The sequence below is a fragment of the Triticum aestivum genome, chromosome 3A, assembly GCF_018294505.1.
Source record: "Triticum aestivum cultivar Chinese Spring chromosome 3A, IWGSC CS RefSeq v2.1, whole genome shotgun sequence".
In the NCBI taxonomy this organism is placed as follows: Eukaryota; Viridiplantae; Streptophyta; class Magnoliopsida; order Poales; family Poaceae; genus Triticum; species Triticum aestivum.
Genome location: NC_057800.1, coordinates 725,898,418 through 725,920,984, shown reverse-complemented (window position 1 = coordinate 725,920,984; position 22,567 = coordinate 725,898,418). Strand labels below are relative to the sequence as shown.

General features: G+C 47.1%; 2 protein-coding genes across 2 annotated transcripts; both read right to left on the bottom strand.

Annotated features, from left to right (window-relative positions):
• Positions 1-123: 123 nt before the first annotated feature.
• Positions 124-1,394, bottom strand: LOC123057276 (uncharacterized). The gene is made up of 8 exons (XM_044480344.1): positions 1,295-1,394; positions 1,124-1,219; positions 960-1,049; positions 744-860; positions 578-616; positions 445-495; positions 258-332; positions 124-162 (listed from the first exon to the last, which is right to left on the bottom strand). The coding sequence occupies exons 3-8, from the start codon at positions 1,032-1,034 to the stop codon at positions 124-126; spliced, it is 396 nt and encodes a 131-aa protein (XP_044336279.1). The 5' UTR covers positions 1,035-1,049; positions 1,124-1,219; positions 1,295-1,394.
• Positions 1,100-3,040, bottom strand: LOC123057275 (uncharacterized). Its single transcript, XM_044480343.1, has 5 exons — positions 2,258-3,040; positions 1,921-2,109; positions 1,426-1,545; positions 1,295-1,336; positions 1,100-1,219 (listed from the first exon to the last, which is right to left on the bottom strand). Exons 1-5 carry the CDS (start codon positions 2,669-2,671, stop codon positions 1,100-1,102), a joined length of 885 nt encoding a protein of 294 aa, XP_044336278.1. The 5' UTR covers positions 2,672-3,040.
• Between the last annotated feature and the right edge of the window lie 19,527 nt (positions 3,041-22,567).

The following is a 22,567-nucleotide window of genomic DNA, read 5'->3' as shown; positions in this document are numbered from 1 at the left end:
TCAGCAGTGGAAGAGGCGGCGTCAGAATTGGTACAGATTTCTAGTCTTTCCATTACTACAGATGAGATAATGGATAATACACTCATTTCAGGCCAAAAGTGACAAATCTAGTCTTTCCATTACTCAGAACTCGAAGGGTCTTTCCAATGGAACAACTCCACCCTGTAAAAGTGCGTGCAAATAAGTTTCTGTTTCTTTTTTCCCTCAAATCTCGGGACGCAACATTACTTTGACAATGAATAGAGTTATTAGCATACCTCTTTGTCCAACTTCAGCTCATCTGCTAAATCCAACTTTTTCTGAGCGTACTGAGCCATGTTCATTGCTTTATGCTGAACAAGAGAACCAGTTATATACAAAACAACAATCATGACCACATATAAATTCGGAGGGTTTTTTCTCAAAACAAAACAAATAATCATAGAGGATTCATCAAGACAATACCATACTGACAGATAACTTCCTAAACACATCCCGAGCTTTATCCTCTTCGGTCTACACAAAGGCCATATCAATATCAGCAACATATTGCAGTAAAATATGTATCACCATGTCGAACCTACAGTACCCTACTTACCTTCGCGTCAATGCCACCTTGTCGGACAACATACTGCATCTAGAAAGATAAAACAGATGAAATTAGATATTGGCAATATATTGCATGTTTATTTTTGACAACAAAAAGTCACAGTTAGGGGCCATACAAATCTGCACAACAGCTCCAAATTAAGACACCAACTTACATATGCTTTTATTGTTGCGATGGCAGGAACCCCTTTCAGTTCACCATCTAGTCTCCTTTTGTGTACATCGAACTTGTCCATTTCATATACTTCCTTCACAGCATCAATGTAACTTAACTGAAATATTTGTGAAACCGTAAGAAATATGCAGAATCACAAAGCATGTCAGTAGTGCTCTATTACACAAATGCTTTATGTAGTAGGTAGGATGCCAACATTTTTCTTAGCGACACGCCTCCAGATCTCAAAATAGACAAGATCTATGTCCTTGAGGGACGCATTCTTATCCATCTCAAGAATGTACTCCTGAATCAAATTGACCAGATTGTGAGTAACACCAGCGATCAACACCTCAATTAGCAAAAGACAAGATATCTTACATTATAAGCAAAAGCAGCTAAACGAACAGTAATATGGGCAAAGTCAGTTGCAATCCTCAATGCTTGCCTCCATGCTCTAGTATCCAATTCTAACCACTGAAGTGAAAAGATGTTAATCATCATGAGTATGTATATGGACTAATTTCGTGATTTCCTGGGGGGCATACTTACAGCCTTGGTCCTGCGATCCAGATGCAAATACTCTGTAATCCACTGTTGCAAGATAGAAGTCTATCACTTTAAAAACGATCCAGCCACTCGTAGTATTTTTAATTCCAACAGCTTGATCACATAATGCATACCTTGATTTTCTTTGAAATTTCTGCATAATACTTGACATAAACAACATCAATTTTATATGTATGATAACGTGAGCGGTACTCATCGTGATAGCGGTACAGGTTCCGACCGCTATGAGGCAGCTAGAAAAAAAAAGAACAAGAATTAGATGAAACGTCTGAAAAGGAACAAAAGTCCCACAATGGCTACATTGAAGTGATGCCAAACTCAATGTTCATAAGCCACAGCAAAGAATATGGTGATGCCAATCATACAATCATCATCTGTTAAGAATAAGCTTTTCGGAAACAGTTTCAACCAGTACCACAAACCCATGGCTCAAGTTTTATACGAACATTGCAGCTGTGGTTGGAGTCAATGAAGCAAAATGAACTACCTCAATGATTGCCGAATTTTGTGGTGTGTGTTGAAATGGTTTCTGAACACCCATGATTATGATAATAACCAAAGTAGTCAGCTGATGGATGACTAGATGTAGATATAGACAGTACACTTACAAAATTACGAGGGGCAATCCGTTGGTAGTCATTCAATCCAGCTTTATAGGTGTCATCAGGATGGACGAACCACTCAAAACTTTCATCCTCCTCTAACCGCTTAAAGTACAACTCCTCACCAAGTTCAGCATCAGTGTATTCTTCTGGTTCCTTAAGCTCACGTTCACGTGCGCACTCCGGCTTCACATCCTACACATAGATGATAAAAACATGAGGTAAAATCATCCACAGATACCAAACCAGAGGGCTGGATTTGCTGCTATGGCACACAAGTGCAAACTTTCAGACATCCGTGAATTGAAGCGAGCGGTGGCTGATTGATACAGCATGTAGGTACCTTGTAATAAGTGATGCGAAGGCGTCCAAGGCGCGCTTCTATCTTGTCTTCTTCCTCCCATGACATATAAAGTGGCAGGTCAGTACGAGGAAGAGGAATGTTGGGACGCAAACGTTGGGCAAAACGGGTTTCGTCCTCCTCGCTGATGAGGACGTCCGGCCCGAAGCAATCCTGGCTTGTTTCGTGCGCCGAATCTGTTCTGAGCAGCGGCTCCATGTCTGTCGCATGAGGAATCAGATCTTGACCCCCTTGGATGGTGTCCTCCACGTCTCCATGGTGCTGGGCAGTGGCAGGAGCATGGGAAGATGATGCGGGCAGGTCCTTGCGGTGCCTCTTCTCCCCTGTCCACGCCTTGTTTGTTCCATCTCCATCATCGGACAGTTGGCCGATCTGGACGTGCTTCTCGTGCAGCATCTCGATCAAACTATACGGCCGCGGGACGAGGGAGGAGGTCGAGCTGGGCGGCGGCGTCGATCTGCTGGCGAAGGAGACGTGTCCGGAGGCGACGGTAGGAGGCAGAGGACGTAGTCAGGGGGGTGGAGCCGACAGCGGCGGGAGGTGCGTGGCGACGGCGACGGCTGCGGCGTGAAACCCTAGCCGCTTGTCTAGACGGTAGGCGCAGAGGACATGGTCGGGGTTGGCTGAGGGGCGGCGGTGTGGTCAAGGTGGACACGGTCCGGACCGTCCGGTCCGGTCCGGTCCCTGACCGAGCCTTCGTTTGGACCAGCCGCCGGCGGTCCGTACCGGACCGGACCGAGCAGGCGAGCGGTCCTGTTTCCGGCGACCGGCTGCGTCAAAGCCCGGGCCAGACCGAGTGGACCGAATGGACCGGCCAGACCACCAGCGTCGATGTGTGCGGTTGCTGCGGCGAGGTGGCGTACGTGCGCTACTGCTGCGATGAAGTGGACACCGTGCGCGAGTGCTGACCTGCGCGAGAATTGACTGACAACTGAAAGTTTGACGAAACTGACGAAGTGGATTTTCTGAATTTGATGAAACTGAATCTGACTGTTGGAATATCCCTACAAGACCAGCTGCACCAACGTGAGATTGTCACAGGTAGCTCTCTCTCTCCGTAACAACTAGTCCTGATCTCTAGTGCATGAATTGCATGATCTCACGAGCTTATCTAGATGAGTTTGTTACGGAGGTTGTGTTGGTGTAGTGGCCGCACCTACGTGCTCCTCTTCTCTGTATATCTGTAACACTCGACAGATGAATGAACATACAAGCTGTTTCTCTCCTGTTATTCCTTATTTCACTGACGAAACTGACGAAACTGACATGCGCGACAAATCCCGACAGCAGCGGCGGCATCACCTTCAGAGCGTTCGGATGGTGCCCAGTTATTCCTGGTGGTGCCGGTGAGTCGTTCGCCTATCTGGGGCAGCTGGTGGCCGATGTACGTGATGTCTCCATGGCAGGAATTGCTGCCAGTTTGGGGTCGACTCCGTTGTCGAGAACTTCAGATCGGCGGCGATGCACGCATGGCAACGACGGCGAGCGGCGTCAAGATGCTATGGCGCACTGGGAGGTGAGGGAGGAATGAGAGGGGAAGCGCGAGGACATGATGGTTCACACGGGGGCTGCCGGTGGCCACGACCACGAGGAACGGCGACGCCGGTGACTACCTTTTCTCGGTCCGACCGAGCGGCTCAGTTAAATACCGGACCGGACCAATATTTTCTCGGGCCGGAAATTGCAGCCCGGACCAACCAGTTTTCCCACCAGTCCTGGACCATATGGTCCGGTCATTAACGGGCCACAAGCGGGCCGAAAAGCTTCCTCGTGCCATCCACCCTGAGGTGTGGAGTGGCGACGGGGAAGGGAGGCAGCGGCGGTGGGAGGCGACGGCTACGGCGATGGCGTGAAACCCTAGCCACTTGTTTGTTTGGGTCACTTGATTGCAGGCCAAGGTAAATTTGCTGCACATTGAGGGTGCGTTTGGTAGTAAAGTATTTTTGGAGTTTTTTTGGGGGGGGGGAGGTGCTGCTACGCGTCCATTAGATCTGACACAATCTTACGGTTGAACGTCACGTCTTGCTCTACTAAGAACCAAGTGTCTTGTTACGGAAACATTCCCAAAGAGCTTGTGTTGCAGATTTTTTTTGCAACATAGATTGTGTCACGGGATTTTTCTTTTTGCAACAATGGTTGGGTTGCAGACAGAAAATGTATTCACTTTTTTTGCAACATGGATAATATTTCAGGAATCCTTTTGCAACACAGACGATGTTGCAAAAAACTTTGCAATGAAACATGATGTCGCAACACCACCGTTGTCGCCGTTTGCAACTCCGTCGTTGTTGCAGAAACTCATCGGTCAGTGGCCGCACGTCTGACGGGCACATGGTAAATTCATTGCACGCAAGAGGCCGGGGCGGTTCAGGCGGAGGTCAACGCAGGGTCGCGGCTCTCCTAGACGCCGGACCGAGGGGATTCACGTGTAGGCTGCGAGTTCCTGGCGGCTGCGCAGTGGAAGTCGACACCGACAGAGGAATCTAGTGGTGGAGGTCGGCCATGGCAATGGTTCTTTCTGGATCTATAACTAGTTGAGTCCGGGAGGCCACCGCCAATGGAGACTTGGTCGTCGTCACCACTGCAGGTGGTCCGCGCCCGCTTGTCCCATTAGATCTGACACAATCTTACGGTTGAACGTCACGTCTTGCTCTACTAAGAACCAAGTGTCTTGTTGCGGAAACATTCCCAAAGAGGTTGTGTTGCAGATTTTTTTTGCAACATAGATTGTGTCACGGGATTTTTCTTTTTGCAACAATGGTTGGGTTGCAGACAGAAAATGTATTCACTTTTTTTGCAACATAGATAATATTTCAGGAATCCTTTTGCAACACAGACGATGTTGCAAAAAACTTTGCAATGAAACATGATGTCGCAACACCACCGTTGTCGCCGTTTGCAACTCCGTCGTTGTTGCAGAAACTCATCGGTTAGTGGCCGCACGGCCTGACGGGCACATGGTAAATTCATTGCACGCAAGAGGCCGGGGCGGTTCAGGCGGAGGTCAACGCAGGGTCGCGGCTCTCCTAGACGCCAGACCGAGGGGATTCACGTGTAGGCTGCGAGTTCCTGGCGGCTGCGCAGTGGAAGTCGACACCGACAGAGGAATCTAGTGGTGGAGGTCGGCCATGGCAATGGTTCTTTCTGGATCTATAACTAGTTGAGTCCGGGAGGCCACCGCCAATGGAGACTTGGTCGTCGTCACCACTGCAGGTGGTCCGCGCCCGCTTGTCCCGGTAGGCCTGCGATGACGCCGCTGCAGGATCCAGCCGCTTTCGCTCTCCCAATCCTAGCAGCTGCAGGATTTAACTCCCCGTCCATTTTGCAACAAAGGCCTAGTTGCAGTCTTGCCTTCTGAAACAAGGGTGGAGTTGTAAGAATATGAAGTAGGTGGAGGTTGACTCCCGAACGTTGGATGAAGAACCAATACGATGGACAAAGAGGCGGCGGACGCTCGCCTAAAATCGGTCGGTTGAAGTCAAACATTTCGGTCGGTTGAAGGCAAACATTCTCCTCTTTTTACGGGAGTGAATAATGTGGTTTCTGAAGAAAAAAAGTGTGTGTTTAGGTCCGAGTCGACTGAGATTTAACAAGTCTCGGTCAAGTGGCATAACATGCAAGAAAGAAAGAAAAACTAAAAAAAATGAATCTTAATGTAAAATCTTAGAGAGTCTCAGTCGACTAAGATACCTTGATATATTAAAACTTTGAAGTGTTTTGCTCAAAAAATTACTATAGTTTAAGATAATGTGGTATCTTTCATACTGTAGGTTTCTGCAGTGTTTATTTTTTTAACATTTTTCTGCAGTATTTAGAAAAGGAGTTCCCGACCACTTTTTTTAAAGCTGAACCAAGAGAAATCATTGGGGAGAGCTTAGCCTGTTGACGTGGCAGTCTACCTGCAGATTAGAAAATTCGATCGCCGCTTCCGACGACTCCTTATCTGTTACTCGTATATATATTTTAAGGGAATTAGCTGGTTGCCGATTACTTTCGAGTCCAGCCAACCTAGCACGTTAAATAGATTGGTCGTTGGAGCACACTCTACACAGGGCTATAGGAGGCTGACCTCGTGCATGGCCTTAGCTGCAGGTGATTAATCCGGTCATACACTAGTAATCCAGCCCTGTTGCTTTTTAGGTGTTGCTGAATTAGCACATATTATTTGGCCATGTAGTTATATGTAAAAAAACTGCAGCAAAACAACGCTAGCCAAACACTTCGGTGGACTTACAAAACTGAGAAAAACTACGGTAAACCAGAGTATTCGTAGCCTATACATAAGAATACTATGGTTTCTGAATACTTCCGTTTTTAAAAAACTGTGCTGCCAAACCAGAGTATTTGTCACGCCACAAGCAGCAGAAGCACCATGACATGGAAAGGTCACGCCCGGCAGGCGAAACCCCTTGTGTACAACTTATGGTGGGGAGTATTTTCAACAACATAGACTGGTCCGCTCCCCTCTTCCGAGTTCCAGGAATATTCCAATTTGTTTGGTCTGCTCCCCTCTTCGCCTCTTAATTCAAGAGCAACTAATTGAAGAGTGCTGCCTCTAAACATTCACTTGGGGTGAGCTGAGAGCGCGCCACAACTGCCGCCACATGTCGCGCTCTATGCGCTCTCTCCGAATTTTGTTTTTTTATTTTTGGCACGCGTTTTTGGTTTTTTATATGGTTTTTCCTATTTTTTTGACTTTTCAGTTTTTCACCAGTCTTTCTTAGCTTTTGAGAAAAAAAATGTGTGAAAAAACTCCGTGCCTCTTGAAAACGAAAAAAAAACGTGCTTTCTTTTTTTTTCTCCGTGAGAGGCATAGTTTTGCTTCCGCGAGAGGCATGGCCATGCCTCTCGGAAATAAAAAATATGTGTTTTCTCTTTTATTTTCCTTTCATGGGAGGCACGATTTTGCTTTCGCGAGAGGCATGGTTTTGCTTCCGCGAGAAGCATGGCCGTGCCTCTCGGAAACGGAAGAAAAATGTGTTTTCTCCTCTCTTTTTCCTTCCGTGAGAGGCATCGTTTTGCTTCTGTGACAAGTGCCACTTGTCAAGACCTAGGAAGGTGGGAGTGATCTTTGAAAGGAGTACTCCTTAATTAATGATTTCATGTTCATCCTCCATGTTATCTTTGGTCAACCTGATTGGGTCTACGGCCTCCAGCAATTCTCCATGTTACCTTTGATTGTATGTAGATTGCTAAACATATGAGCTTGCAGGTTGAGGCCGGCGCCGTCTTCTAGAGTCCAACCTAGTTGGCCATCTATCGATTCGATTAGCATCAATAGTTGAAGGTGTGAACCATTCTCGTCTCTCTCCCGTGGATCGTTTTCTTTCTCCCAGTGGAAGAAAGAGGACCCTTTGGCTAGGGTTTCTTGTGCCTTCCGCCGGTTCCGCCACCCAGTCTACCTCGTCTCTTGTGGTATTAGGTGCATGGAAGCGTGGTGGATCCCAGCTCGTGCAGGTGCGAGGACTTTGTCTTTTAATGTTTTTTCGAGTTTTGTTAGGGTTTGTGTCATGTTCAGAGAGGCGGGGCGGTGGCGACTCTCTGAAGATGAAGTAAGGTTCTCCCCGCCTAGTCTCTATCCCAATGGTATTTCTGGTATCGTTGGAGGGCATGTGGAGGTTTGTCTTCGGCAGATCTCGTGGGATTCGATCGCCGTTTGTCTTCGGTGGATCCACTTCGAGCATGTCTTCATTCATCTATGTTCGTGTGTCTAGATGTTGGATCCTTCCGATCTACGCTTTTCTTCATCGGTGGCAGTTGCTGTTCTGATGTGCTGATCCTATGGGGCCTTAGCACGACGACTTTCCGACTGTCTACTGCAACAAGGTTTGCCCGGCTTCGATGAGGGAGGGGCGAGGATGGCGGTGCGTCTTCGCCTCGCTCCAGTGCTTGTAGACGTCGCTAGGTGGTCTACAAAATTGGATGTATTTTTTACTTTTGATATTTTCTGTACTACCTTGACAGTTGATTAATAGATCGGAAGTTTTTCTAAAAAAAAGGTGTGAACCATTGGTCGCATCATATTTATCCATCTCTCGTAGTTTTCTAATATGGATTTGTAGGCAGGTCGTACAAGCTCTTTGTGCGGCCAGTTTCTCCAGGGAGTTGGACCACATCATAAGTTTCCTTTGAGGGCGTAGGATCATGATAACGTTGTTGTCGCAGTGCATGAAAAAGAACTTGCGCCAAATGCAACCCGTAGCTTTCAGGCGGTCTGGCCACCATGTTGTAGAGGTGCTCCGGGGCACAATGCCGAGCCACGAACTGACGGTTCACCCACCGTCCCATTCAAGATGAGAACACTAATATTGGCAATATCTTTTCCTCGGGCTCCTCAACCACCTCTGCTTGCTTGCGGTTGCCGGAGTGAAGAAACCTCGCCTTGCATCTGTGTGATCAGTAACATCTCACCCTGCGAATCAACCTGTGGTGGATGGTTAAGAGGGCAGTGGTATCTTCAGCCCATCAGGGTTTAAATCCTGGTGCTCGCATTTATCAAAAAAAATTTGAAGGATTTCCGGCAATACGCGTTTAGTGGAAGGAGACGTAAAGTCGACTACGAGACACCTATGGTGACTTCGTAAAATTTTAAGATGACATGCCGGCTTAGTCTCTCGGAGGTACTCATATGAGTAGGGTCTGTGTATGTGCGTTCATGGGGTTAGTTTATGCGCTTAGAAAAAATTAACATCTCACCCTTGAGCTAGCCACCCTTAAAGACAAACACGTGGTAGTACAGCTATACAACCAGGTCGACGGCGAAAAATATGAAAAATCTGCACCACATTGTGTCGGGCGACACAGAAGTGTAGTAGTAGTCTCCTAGCAAGTCATTAGGAGCAGGAGACCGTTGCATGACTGGCATACAGTGGCCTGGTACAGATGGGCGGAGCACCGGAAGCATGTGGCTGACGAGGCTAAGGACATATGGGACCAATATCTGACCTTGTAGACGAAGATGCCACGGAAGGCCTGCCATGGAAAGTAGTACTGGAGGGAGAGCCTGTGAGTGTCAACAATGGCCTGCCACGTACGGCAAACACACTACGAAGCGACGACATCACGCCCGGACAGGCGGCTAAGAATGTCGAGGAGCACATCATAGGGGAAGCACATTCCCTTGTCGTCGCCGTATGTGTCAATCGTCATGATGGATCGATGACAAAATCGATCAGTCGACGCCCCGTTCCGCTACTGTGTGCAGGGCACGTCGGAGGAAAGCGATGCGTTGCAAGGGGCTCAGTTTATCTTGTCTCGGGCGGTCGATGCAAGGAGCTCCATCTTGGATGTCAGGGTGGCGGTCTTGGAAGGTGAGGTTGCACGGTTTCGTTGCGGCGAGCAGCGTGGCATCGATGGTGCCATCTGCTCTTGGCTATGTTGTTATCATGGGGAGGGGTGGCGGGTGGCCCTTGTTTTGTCGTGGCTTCTGCGATAGCGATCCCGTGGTCTTGATCTGGAGGCTTGCTACAGGTAGCTTCCACACTGTGGGTTGGGTCAGCAACCTTCCGTCCATGGTTGGTACGTGTGTGGGTTCAGCGCTGGCTTCACCGGTACCTACGTGTGTCGCTTCACTCTAGGGGTGAATGCATTGTTGTGAGTCCCCGCACAATTCTAGTGGTCCGAGGTGAAAACCCTCGTCCGTCTCTTGGAGTCAACAGTGGTGCCCGGCGTCAGCACCTTCTTGAGGGCGTCGTCACACACCCCCGCCCCCCCGGTTGCAGATGGCCTATGGTGTAGGGTTTGCCTTTACCCTGGCGTAGTGCGCCCTTGTCTCCGGGGAGGGGTGGATTTGGTGTCATCATATCTTGTTACTATAAAACACATGATTACTAGGCCTAGGTGACACTCGGACCGGAAATCAATGATGTTGGGACCATGCCCATCGATGTTGGGACGGCAAACAAGGATGCTGAAACCAGCGGCACAAAAAGCTACAGTTGGACGATTATGATGCTTCAAGCGGTGAGAGCATGTGCTGGAAGCCGCGACACCCGTCGATGTCGATGCTAGAACCACTAGTACCAAACGCTGGGACCAACGGCGGCCATTGTTGTGAAAGCGAGTGCATGGGCTGCATTGTCACAGCTAATGCTGCAACTAGCTGCACAAAAAGCTATGACTGTGTGGCAAGGACGCTGCAATCGGCTCTGACGCTGACGGCGACAGCTGAAAGAAAGTGCAAGCTTCTAGCGGAGGACGGCATGTGGGTCATGATGTTGTTGCGAGCCTGCGGTGGCGGGGGCCTTCAACCGCACGCGAAAGGAGGCAAGGGCGACAAATGCATGCAACCAAGGGAAGAAGATAAAGAGGTGAGAGATGCGAGATCGTGAGGCTGTGAGTTCTATTTGTGTTGTCGAATAAATGGCTCGCTAGGCCACCGATTTAACGCTTGAGTTGGTCGATCATTGCCGAACATTGCCCATAGAAATTTTTGCTGAGCTGAGTAACCAGATATAAAAGAAGAGTTGAGTGATGAGCAATCAGTCTGCTCAGAATCAAATATATAGTTGAGTGCGGTTAAGTAACCAGGTAAGAGAAGTGTTCAGTGCGATTATAATATGACAAACGAAATATTATTATAACCAGGTAATCCTTATTATTATAAGAATTACGTATACCTAAACGAAATATGTATTTGGCAACCATGTGCCCGATTGCAAAACTGCCACACGGTTCCTTCGGCGTTCGATACGCATCGCACGACACCTTTTTTCTTCGTCCGGTGAATCTCGTTCGCATCCTCGTCCTGCAGGACGAGGTCGTCCCCGTACCTGAAAAAAGCGGGGCCCTTCCTCAGCCTCCCGACCTTACCTCACATACCTCGCGCCGCCGCCGCACTACCTCACGCGCGCCGCCGGCTCTCTATCGGCCACCATCGTCACACCACTGCACACCGCCACCGCCTGCCTCGCGCCGCCCCTCCCAGGCTTCGCCGACCCCCGCACCAGCATCGCTTGCTCCTAGGAAGTGGACGCCCAGGGGCTGACACCATCGGCAGAGCTTCCAGCCCTGTCCCACCCGGTTCCTCAACTCCGGCGACTGCGCAGGCGTGCACAGCCTCCACTCTTCACCAACACAGCCTGCCCAAGTGCTTCTCCATCGAGGACTCCCATCGCCGCCCTCTCTTGTTCTCCAACGTGCACTGACGGTCATGCTCTTCTGCTACGCGCCTCACCCACTTCTTCCTCATCACCTGGACGCTCCCGAACATAGTCGCCATCCCGTGCTCCGCCACCTTCCCAACCTCAGGGAGCTCGGCCTCTGCATCATCGCCCTGGATTTTCCCCTGTGTTTAACATGTTAATTGAGAGAGGGTTGAGCTCATCCTATGAACTGAAACATGCTTCTTCTCGGTTGACATGTTTGAGCTCGACCTGTCTCAATCTCCGGGAGGATGTTTTCATATCACAACACGCACATACGTGTACTACTGGTTTGGCAGCCTAGTTGTTGGTTCCATACCAAGTAAATTTGATCGCTCGAGCTGCATTCACTCCGGTCCATCGGGTGGTTCGTTCCAACACTACACACACCTGCTACTGGATTGTTTTTTGGACATGTCAACTGGGAGACATCAACCAGGGTCTGCCCCTCATCGGCGGAGAAGAAGAGCACTGCTGGCTTGTATAGTAGGTTGCAGTTTCAGAAGGAAAATTGGGATAAAAGTTCAAGTGCCGCTGACAGACGCACGTTGATGTGGACGTCCTTGTCAACTGATGCAGGCTGCTGCTCTATATCCATCACCATCTCTCTTTCTCTCTCTCATGTGAATTTTGGACATTGCCTACTTATGCACTTCACCGTTGATGCAAAAAAGCTACTACCCCGCTTAAAACTGCTTTTTTTTCTTGCATCAGAATCTCAACATTCTTCTGAACCTCATTTGAACCTATCTCCCATGAAGCAGGTACTCAAGCTGGGACACTCCGGCACATCTTGATGTTCCATGTAGGCCTACATTTGTTTTAGATTGTGGATTTTTTGCTATTGCCGACAGAGAACAAGAATGCAGCGACATTTTATTTTGAACTTCCATCTCTTTTGTTGAACATTGTTTAGGATATTGCTAGTTCTAAAGCATTTTTTTCTCTGAACTATTTATCCCAGTAAATCTCGTGTTAATAACACGGTAATATATACAAGAAAACCTGATAACTTACATACAAACATAGTGATAGTTTGAGCTAGAATTTTTTTTGTTTAAAACGGACTCCCGGTAACGTTTGTGTAAATAACATCGCAATACACCCACAACAGAGTTAATAACCCACATATAAATATCACGGTAACTTTTTTGATTCGGGAGAAAAGTTGTTGGAAAACATACATCCCATTAACTTCTGTGCAAATAGCATGGTAATATGCACACAACTGAAGTGATAATTTATGTACAAACACCACGATAACTTTTTAACCCCGAAGAAAGAAGTTGTTGAAAAACATACCCTCTGGTAACTTCAGTGCAAATAGCATGGTAATGTGCAAACAACAGACGTGATAACTTATGTACAAACTCCGCGGTAACTTTTCGTCTCCAGAGAAACAAGTTTGTTAAAACATACCTCCGGTAACTTCAGTATAAGTAGCATGATAATATATGAACCGTAGACCTAATAATAACTTACATACACACCTCGGTAACTTTGATCTGGGGAAAGAGTTGTTCAAAAACATACCCTAGATAAATTGTAAATAGCATGGTAATATACAAAGTGCATATTTGATAACCTGGATGTAAATACCTCGGTAACATTGACCAAATAAGGAAAAAGTTTGACTAGGTGAAAAAATATTGACAAAATAATCCCCGTTAATTCTATCTAAATAAATATAACGGTAATTCACGCACCGCAAACTTGATAAGTTATGTACAAACACCGTGTTAACTTTTGACACGGAGAAAAAGATGTTGAAACATACAACGATAAATTCTGTATAAATAACACAGTAATATACAGACCACGATCGTGATAATATTCGTACAAACACCACGGTAATTTTTGACCCATGAAAAAGTTGATAAAAACATATCCCTGATAATCTTTGTGTAAATAGTATGATAGTTCACTCATGCAGATCTGATAACTTGTGTATGAACATCATGGTAACTTCCTAATCTGGGGTTGAAAATTTTGTTGAAAACGTAGACACAATACCTTCTATGTACCTAGCATGATGATTTACACACCACAAACATGGTAACTTTGGTACGAAACACCATAGTAAATTTGCCCAAGTGATTTTTTTATGAACACACGATAACTTCTGCCTAAATAACATGATAATTTACTCACCGCAGATTTGAGTACTTACGTACAAACACCATGGTAACAATGACCAGAGGGGGGGGGGGCATTGTTCCAAAACCCGTAGAAGTGAGGCTGCCGGTTTGGATTTTCAGTTACTAATCACTGCTTGTTTTGTTTATTCTCATCACAGGAAGATACAATTAGTATGTAAGTTGTATGTAATCAGTTAAGTGGGCTAGCGCAATTGGATGTTGCAGCTTAGTTTTGTGTGGGAGGATCTTGGTTCGATTCCCCTTCAATGCCTTTCTTTTTGCCTTTTTTAAACTACAAACCTGAAGATGGATCGAAGGAGGGCAGCCGCTCGGGAGGAGGTGGGATCAAAGGGAGAAGAGTGGTGTGGCACTTTTAGCAATCTGGCACATGTGTGCCAAATATCATTGTCCATACCTAAAACATTTTTTTGTCATGATACATTATAAGAGGAAATTATACATGATAACATATTGTTTCCGACATCTAATCTTGGTTTGCGACACTGTGTCACATCATGTGTGCATATCAAAGCACCGACTCCGAAGGGAAGAGCCACGTTGTTCCAGAATACTTACAAAACTTTGACGGGCTAGAAGTACCAGACTTCATGTTGAACACATTGCTCGTGTCCATAAAATAAATTGCATCTTCCTCCACCTCCCCACAAGGTGCTAGGACAGACTTAGAAAATTCCATGCTAAGGAAGAGTGCTCGACCACCGCCTAGCCCTCCTGTAAGTGGCACCCAAGCGTGTGTGCTAAAGTCTGCTTCGAAAACATCCACCTGGAGAGTGATCCATAAAGCGTCTGAATGGAGGTGATCTGGATGGAGGCACCGACGATGTCTTACCATGAGTAGTTTCCCATGCGACTCGATGAGGTGCCGGCTAATTATGGTGATAGGTTCAACATCATGATCAAATTCAACAGAGCAATTGATATAGGTCAAGTCATTATCTTCTTCTTCTTCTTCTTCATCCTCTTCATTGAGACTGCTGACCTCCTCTTCTTCTTCCTCCTCCTCTTCATTCTGGTTATCGGCATGATCGTTGTCCTCCTTGTCAAAAGTGGTTTGTGATTCATAATTATCATAGTAGAGCGATTTCTTGATAACACGTGTTCCCATTGTGACCATGGGCCTTCCGTCCCCATCCAATGCGAGGTCAAGGGGGATGAGGTCCTCAGCCTCGGTGATGGCGTATAGTTTATCACCAAGGAAGGTGATGTCAATGAGATAGATATATGGAGTTGTCGGTGGCTCCGACGACCAGACGCCCTTTCCTCGCTGGAACACAATGAGTGGATGCTTCCTGTTGTTGGTGATGACCGCGACGAAGTCATCAACTGTGGAGCACATGAGGAACTTGCGGATCGTGGACCTGTCGTCGATGATGACGGCGTCGAGCTCAGGCAATGGCAGAAACCTGTTTGTGAAAGGATTGTGCAAGACATAGTTGTGCACGACATAGTGTGTCTTGTCATCCTCGGTGGTGTAGTTATGGCCCAAGCCGAGGGCGAGCCAGTCGTCGGTGGAGCCGACAGACCTAGCGTCGTCAGGTAGGCGGTGGGTGTGGCCGCTGTAGGGGGCGATGATGACATTGCTACAGAGGGGAGTCCACAGCAGCGATTGCGCTTGGGGGTCGGTCGAGTGCCATGGGCGGAAGATGGCGCCGTCGGCACGGCAGCGAGCGCAGTTGGCCTGGTCAGGAAGGTTGGCCACCACTTGGTCGAGGATGCTCCGCGAAAGGCCGCAACATTGCAGAATAGACGACGCCAGGCCCATGTAGAAGAAGCGTATTTTCTTCTCTTCGAGATTCGATCGTATTGGGTGTGCAGCCTTGATCATATATATACTCCCTCCGTTTTTATTTAGTTCGCATATTAGCTTTGGTCAAAGTCAAGCTTTACAAACTTTGACAAGTTTATATACAAAAATATTAAGATATACAATAACAAATCAACAATATTAGATTTATTATTAAATATACTTTCACATCGTATAGATTTATTATGATAAATGTCTATATTGTTTTCTATAAACTTGATCAAACTTTATGAAATTTGACTTTAGTCAACTCTAATATGCAGAGTAAATAAAAACAGAGGAAGTATATAGCACCATAAAAGGAGTTGGGCTGTCTGAATCCTACACGTATTCGTGTTGGTTAGTTCGTCAGTTTCCAAACGTGTTTGGCTGTGCTTCTGAAGTAATACAAATTTATTTTAGTCAAAGATAGAAGTTAGTGTCCGTGTAGGATTAGTACTGTACTAGTTAAGGTAGTATATGTACGTACTAATTGGTCAATGCATTGGTAAATAAAAAAAATGTTGGTTTTCTATATGTGAGTCCGGTACGAGTACGTCTAGGTTTGTACTGGGTCGGCTGTTCATGCCTACACTGTAAGAACTCTCAAGGAGTACATGACATCAACACGCTGCTTTGCTGGCTTTACGACCTCTCACAACCACCACTGCTGCAGAGCAAATATCTCAGCGTGCAACAACGCTGGGAAACATGGGTTGCGGAGATCAAGCCGATATGCATCGCATTTTTTCACTCGGCAGCGTAGGCGGCACGGGAAATATTATGTTGGCCTGCCACCATGACACCGACGCTTGGCTCAACTTCCCCGCCAGCCTACCATAGTTGGCGCTCGTCGACTCCCGGGTGGCCACCGCACGTGAGATGCGAGAAGATTGGGAGGCTCACGAGCGCCTCTAAGCGAAGCAAGCCGGCAAGGCGCACATGGTGAAGCTCCGCCACCTGTGCCCGGAGAGCCGGCTATACAAGAAGAATTATACATATACTAAATCTGACCAGGTTTCTTTTACCCTGGTTTTTTGACTTTTTCTTATCAGTAGAAATCACACCAATGGGTGTGTGACATGTGTTTTAGTGGGGGATTTGTCTGTGTGCACGTCCGTGTTCATGTAGCGATTCTGGGTGGGTCCCTGGTTCTAGCATGCAATGGGCTTGCATCTGCATGCACGATGCGCAGTTCCCATTGGGCTGCATGTGTTGTGTGCATGTTCCTCCGTCTTTTTCCAACGGTTTTGTCTTTTTCCGTTTGTCCTTGATTGCATGTACCGAATCCCATGCTGTCGTGGCCAACTTTTACACCGTCTGTTGTTTCAAAATTGGATTTTTCTTCGCAGCGCGTGTGTCTTTGTGCAGTCGGCTGCCGCTTCGGTCGTGCTTTCTAGGCCTGGTACTCCGTCGGTTACTATAAATATGGGCCTGCTATAAATATGGGCCTTCCCATTGAGCTTCCTCTCATTCTGGTGGGCGTTCCTTCCTGCATTTAGTGGCAGGATTTATAGAGGCAGCGATGGTTACTCCTCCTGTTGTTCGGTTTGGTCGGGGCCGGCGGGGCGTCCTCCAGGGATCCGGCGGCTGTTATCGCCCGTGTGCGTAATGGCTGCGGTCGTTTCCCTCCCGCGGATCATCCCACAGTAATGGAAGAGGTTGTTGTCCGCGATGAATTGCCTGTTGTTCATTTAAGGTGTCGTTGCCGCCGTGCGGTTCGCCGGCCGTTGCGTTCTGGACGGGTTGGTAAGTTCATTCAGCCTACTCGAGTATTTGCAAGCTTATTTAGTATGTTTACGTATTGGTTTACTCCGAGTGTGGTCGCTTCATTTGGTTGCTTTTTTTTGTACATGGTCAACGTTTGGTTCCCCATCGGCGGTCTTGATCGCCGCCGTCAAGAGATTTCTTTAGGGAAGTGGCCTGTTGACTCTACTTAAGGCAAGTGCGTTGGCTTCTTGTTATGCATGCGACTGTCTCTGTCTGCTTGCGTACGTTTCTTTTTCTGCCTTGCTTACTACACTCGCTTCTTTCTTCTCTTCCTTTTTGTGAAGGCTACACTCTTACTGCTGATTGTTCTTGTGCATTTGATGGTCTCATGCCTGCTGCTCCGCTCGCCGGCGTGGGATCTGGTGAGTTTCTGCTTCTTCTCTGTGTATTATGTTGGTTGTGCTGGCTGTTGTAAGATGGGCATAATTTTTTTTGTTGACGTTGGGACGGTTGGTGATGATTTTTTCCTTTCTATAAGCTGCTTGTGTGGGTCTTTGTGTGTGGTCCATGCGACATGTTTTTTTTTTTGGTTTATTTGCTTAGCTACATGGATTTCGGCCTGTTTTTAATGCTGTTCGTCCAATGTTCTGTTGCAGCTTCCTCGGTGGCCCAGACGATTCATGGGTCGTCTGGTTATCCTTTTTCTCTTCCTGCTGATGTTCACCTTGATCATCCCTTGGTGGGTGCTCCGTCTGTTGTTAATCGTTCCAAGGGTGTGCCTTTGCGTGTGGCCGGTGCTTTCGGTCGGCCTACTCCTCTTGGTGAGTTTAGGTTCTGAAACATGCATCTGCCACTGCCTTTCTTCTTTTCTTTTTTTGTTTGTGTTGGATATGGTTCTAATTTGTATATGTGGCTGTTTTTTGAGTGATGCCTACTCCTGTCATGCAATACTTTCGTAAGCGGGCGCTGATGCGGATTTGCATGCGGGGATCTCCTTTGCATGCCTTTTTTTTTGCTTACGATCCAGCGCGCCTTTTGTGTGTCCTTGTTTTAGAGGGTTTTTTTTGAGTAGTTTGGATTGCTTATCATATATATGTCACATAGTGTTGTTTTAAGGGGTTCCATATATATATTTTTAATCGTGACTTGCATGGCGGTTAGACGGTGTTGGTCTTCATGATGGTTCTTGCGCCGCCGTGTGCATCGACGCTTCTGGGCGCCGCTTTGCAGATCGATGGTTCTGATCGCCACTTTGCATGATACTTCTGGTAGGGTTTGCCATCTCCGATTCGCTTCGCCACACGAAGCGGTGTTCTTCTTTCTTGGTGGGTAGGTCATGGTGGTTCTTGCCGAAGTGGTGTCTGCCGCCGGGGCCGTCCATACCTCGTCGGAGCCCCAACTGCCAGGATGCAATTCATCTCTCGGCGCCGGTACAATCTCCCCCACGCGGTCGAGTTGGCGGCGCACGCATGAGATATCACCGACTACTGGTGGGAGCCATCACTGACGACTTGCAGGAGGTGCATGCGGAGGGCCTGATATGGTGGGGTTCAGTGCAGCAATCTGGCCGATGATGCTATCCTTAGCCGTTGGTCGCTGACTCTGCCGCAAACCCCTACGCCACCGCAAACATGCCCATGGCCGTCCCCGTTGGTGACGACTTCTCGCGGTTTGGGTAGGGCAGCGGAGGCTACGATAGGAGGGTTAGAGGTGGCGGTGGCGGTTGAGAGGCTAAATCCAGGTTAATGTCACGTCGCTCAATCCATCTATTTTTTCCGCGCTGGTGGCTTCCGCTCTGGTGGTAGAGGAAGCAGGAAAGGGAGGGATGGTTTGGGCCGGGCATGCCTTATAATGTATCTGTGTAGATTATAATATTTCCATCAATGACCAAAATTACTATGCTCTTGAAGTTACAAAGGAAAGACTGTTCACAGCCAGAGAAAATGCACAAGCAAAGCAATGGCGATTCAATATGGCCCGTCAGCAAGTAGCTACGCAGCAAAACAAGTTTACAAGACAAACAATGATTCTAGCAGCAATGTGCAACAATTTTTTTGATATATTGCCACTCCGTATGTACCCTCAGCGCCCAGGCAGCGATGATCCTATCATCACGTACACAGGCGCGCATCCTCCTGTTGGACGTATGTAAGAATTTGCAAAAGCTCTGTACCACTTCATCACCGGCGCCAATCCTACAGGAGGATACACCAGGATGATCTAATCCATCACAGACTGCTTCTAGCTTACTTATATGGCGTGGTTGTGTGGCTTACTTCTACAGCGTGGTTGTGTGGCTTACTTCTACAGCGTGGTTGTGTCTCTATATACAGTTCACCACATAGAGTGGACTGCATATAGTTTGAATAATTAGTTTATCTTAGAAGCGTGCCACTTCTAAATAGTCTGTTTGTATCCACAGATTTGCAAGATTTTAATAAATTCACATCTCCAGTGTCTTCAATAGCTCTATATATCCGTCTGACTTTCTTGAATTAAAAAGTAAGTGAGTATGCATTGATTTATTCTTAAATCAATAGACTACATATATTCATAAGTAATCACCAAGCGCGGCGTGCTGCCGCGCGGGTTAGGCTAGTACGAACGAGGCGACAGAGGACATCGAGCTCTCCTCCAGCGACTCGGACTATGAAGGCGGTGGTAGCGGAGCAGGTTAGGTGATGCCAGCGATGAGGGCCATGGCGGTATGATTGGAGGTTTACAGAATCAGACTGGGAGAGGTTGGAGAACGAGAGCGATAGTGATAGCAAGTAATTTTAGTAAGTTTGTATGCAATCTAGTCCAAATTTTGTTCCCTTAAGTTATCTAAAGTATTTATGTAAAATATTTCGAACCAAGTTTGATGTAGTAGTTTGAACCAAATTTGCACCGAACGTTTGATGTAGTAGTTTGAACCAAGTTTGATGTAGTAGTTTGATGTAGTCCCTTGTTTTCAGAAACCACAAATGTAAACTAGAGCCAAGCATCATCCGTAATTTCAGACTGTTGGGCTGGTTATGTGATACAATCATCATATCTCGGCACATGGCACACCTTTCTCACGCTCCTCACCTGCCCTATCTCGGCATGAGCCGCCGGCTGGATCTGACCTCTTCATCATGGGGTTCATGCAGGCATAGATAGAAAGAAAGCCGATGGGGGCTGGACACTGTCACCAGCATATTTTCTTTAGTATGAGCAGATATGTTAATTTCCATAGGTGTGAAAAAAGGGAATATAGTTCTTAGAACTTTCTATAAAATTCAGACAAGCCAGGCACATGGTAATCGTATGGGCTAAACTAAGAATGGTCTTTTAGAATTGATATGTTGTTCTAAAGAAATTACAGGCTGGTTAAATGTATTAGTACAGATGTTGATCAAGTCTAAAAGGCCTCACGTCGTGGCCTTAGGAACCACTCCAAATCCCATGACTTAAATATGATGATCTTGTACTTTTTGGCCAATGTTTTGTGCAGATATACATGGATGGAGATGGCTTACTATTAATCTTATGCCCTGTAAATGTGTGTGTTGAATTTGGTAGAATTCATGGTATCCAAACTATTCAAGTCACCGTCATATGCCATCACCAAGTTGAGCACTAATGGCCAAATTTGTGTATTGCTTATTCAGAACTTCGTTTTACAATTTGCTTTGGAGAAAAAGTTGTCAGTTAGTTTTACAGTAGTAGCCTTTTGAGACTGAATTTGTTGTATTTCATCAATCAGTATAGAAATCGTGCCTTTCTCAGGATACTCATCAATAGTTCCGATTGCTAGCAAATGATTTACCAGTTACATGTTTCACACTTTATTCTTAATAAGATGACACCCCATATTTTTGTTTCTTTATCCCTTAGTGTTAGAAAAAATTGTAACAAGGTCCCGCTGCAACACGCGGGGTATTTGCTAGTACTTAATAATGTTGATTGTTGTTATATTGGATGATTAATCCGTTCCTCAGTGGGCCACAAGCGGGCCAAAAAGCTCGCTCATTATATATCTGCGCCCATGTCTTCTCTTATAGGTTTGGATTGGATGTAATTCAGCCCTTATAATCTGAACAAAAATAGTAGAGTACATACATAAACGTAAAAAACAAGCCTTTTTTGTCACGATACACTATGAAAGGAAATACATGATAACATATTATCACTGAAATCTAATCTTAGATTGCAACATTGTAACACAACCTTTTTTGCATTTCAAAGCACCATCTCTAGGGGGAAGAGCCATGTTGTTCCAGAATCATCACAAATCTTTGACGGGCTACAAGTACCAAACTTCATATTGAACTTGTCGCCCGTGTCCATGAAATAAATCACATCTTCCTCCACCTCTCCATAAGGTGCCGGAACGGACTTGGAGAAATTCATGCTAACAAAGAGTGCTTGACGGCCGCCTAGCCCTTCGGTCAGTGGCACCCATGCGTGTGTGCTAAAGTCTGCTTCAAAAACATCCACTTTGAGAGTGACCCATGAACCTTCTGGATGGAGGTTCTGACGATGCTTTACCATGAGTAGCTTCCCATCTGACTCGATGAGGTGCCGGCTAATCATGGTGATATTACCAGGTTCAGCGTCATGATCAAATACAGCAGAGCAATTGATGCTGGTATATGTCAAGTCATTGTGTTTTTCCTCTTCCTTCTCTTCATTGCCGTTTTCTGCATCGTCATGATCATCACCCTCCTCATCAGAAGTGTGGTATGTGATTCATAATAATCATAGTAGAACAATTTCTTGATGACACGTGTTCCCATTGCAACCATGGGCCTTCCGTCTCCATCCAATGCAAGATCAAGAGGGATGAGATCCTCAGCCGTGGTGATGGCATATAGCTTATCGCCAAGAAAGGCGATGTCAATGAGGTAGATATATGGATTTGTTTGTGTCGCCGGCGACCACACGCCCTTCCCTCGCTGGAACACAATGAGCGGATGCTTCCTGTTGTTGGTGATGATGGCGATGAAGTCGTCGACCATGGAGCGCATGAGGAACTTGCGTATGAGAGACCTGTCATGGACGACCACGGTGTCGAGCTCAGGCAGCGGCAGAGATCTGTTTGAGAAGGGGTTGTGCAAGACATAGTTGCGCGCGACATGGTGTCTTGTGCCCTTCTCGGTGGTGTGCTCCTGGCCGAGGCCGAGGACGAGCCAGTCGTCGGTGGAGCCGACGCACCTGGCGTTGTCGGGGAGGCGGTGCACGTGGCCGCTGTAGGGGACCATGACGAACTTGGCTGAACCGGCGATCCACAGCAGACGCTCTTGGGGGCCATGGCAGAGCACGCCCGAGAGCCATGGACGGCAGACGGCGCCGTCAGCGCGGCAGCGGGGGCAGTTGGCCGGGTCAGGAAGGCTTCCCACCAGGATGCGGAGGACCTTCCGCGCGAGGCCGCACCACTGCAGAATCGACGACGCCAGACCCATGTAGGAGGAGCGTGCTTTTCTTCTCTTTTTGATTCGATCGTTTTGGTGTGCAGCCCTTGATTGATCAT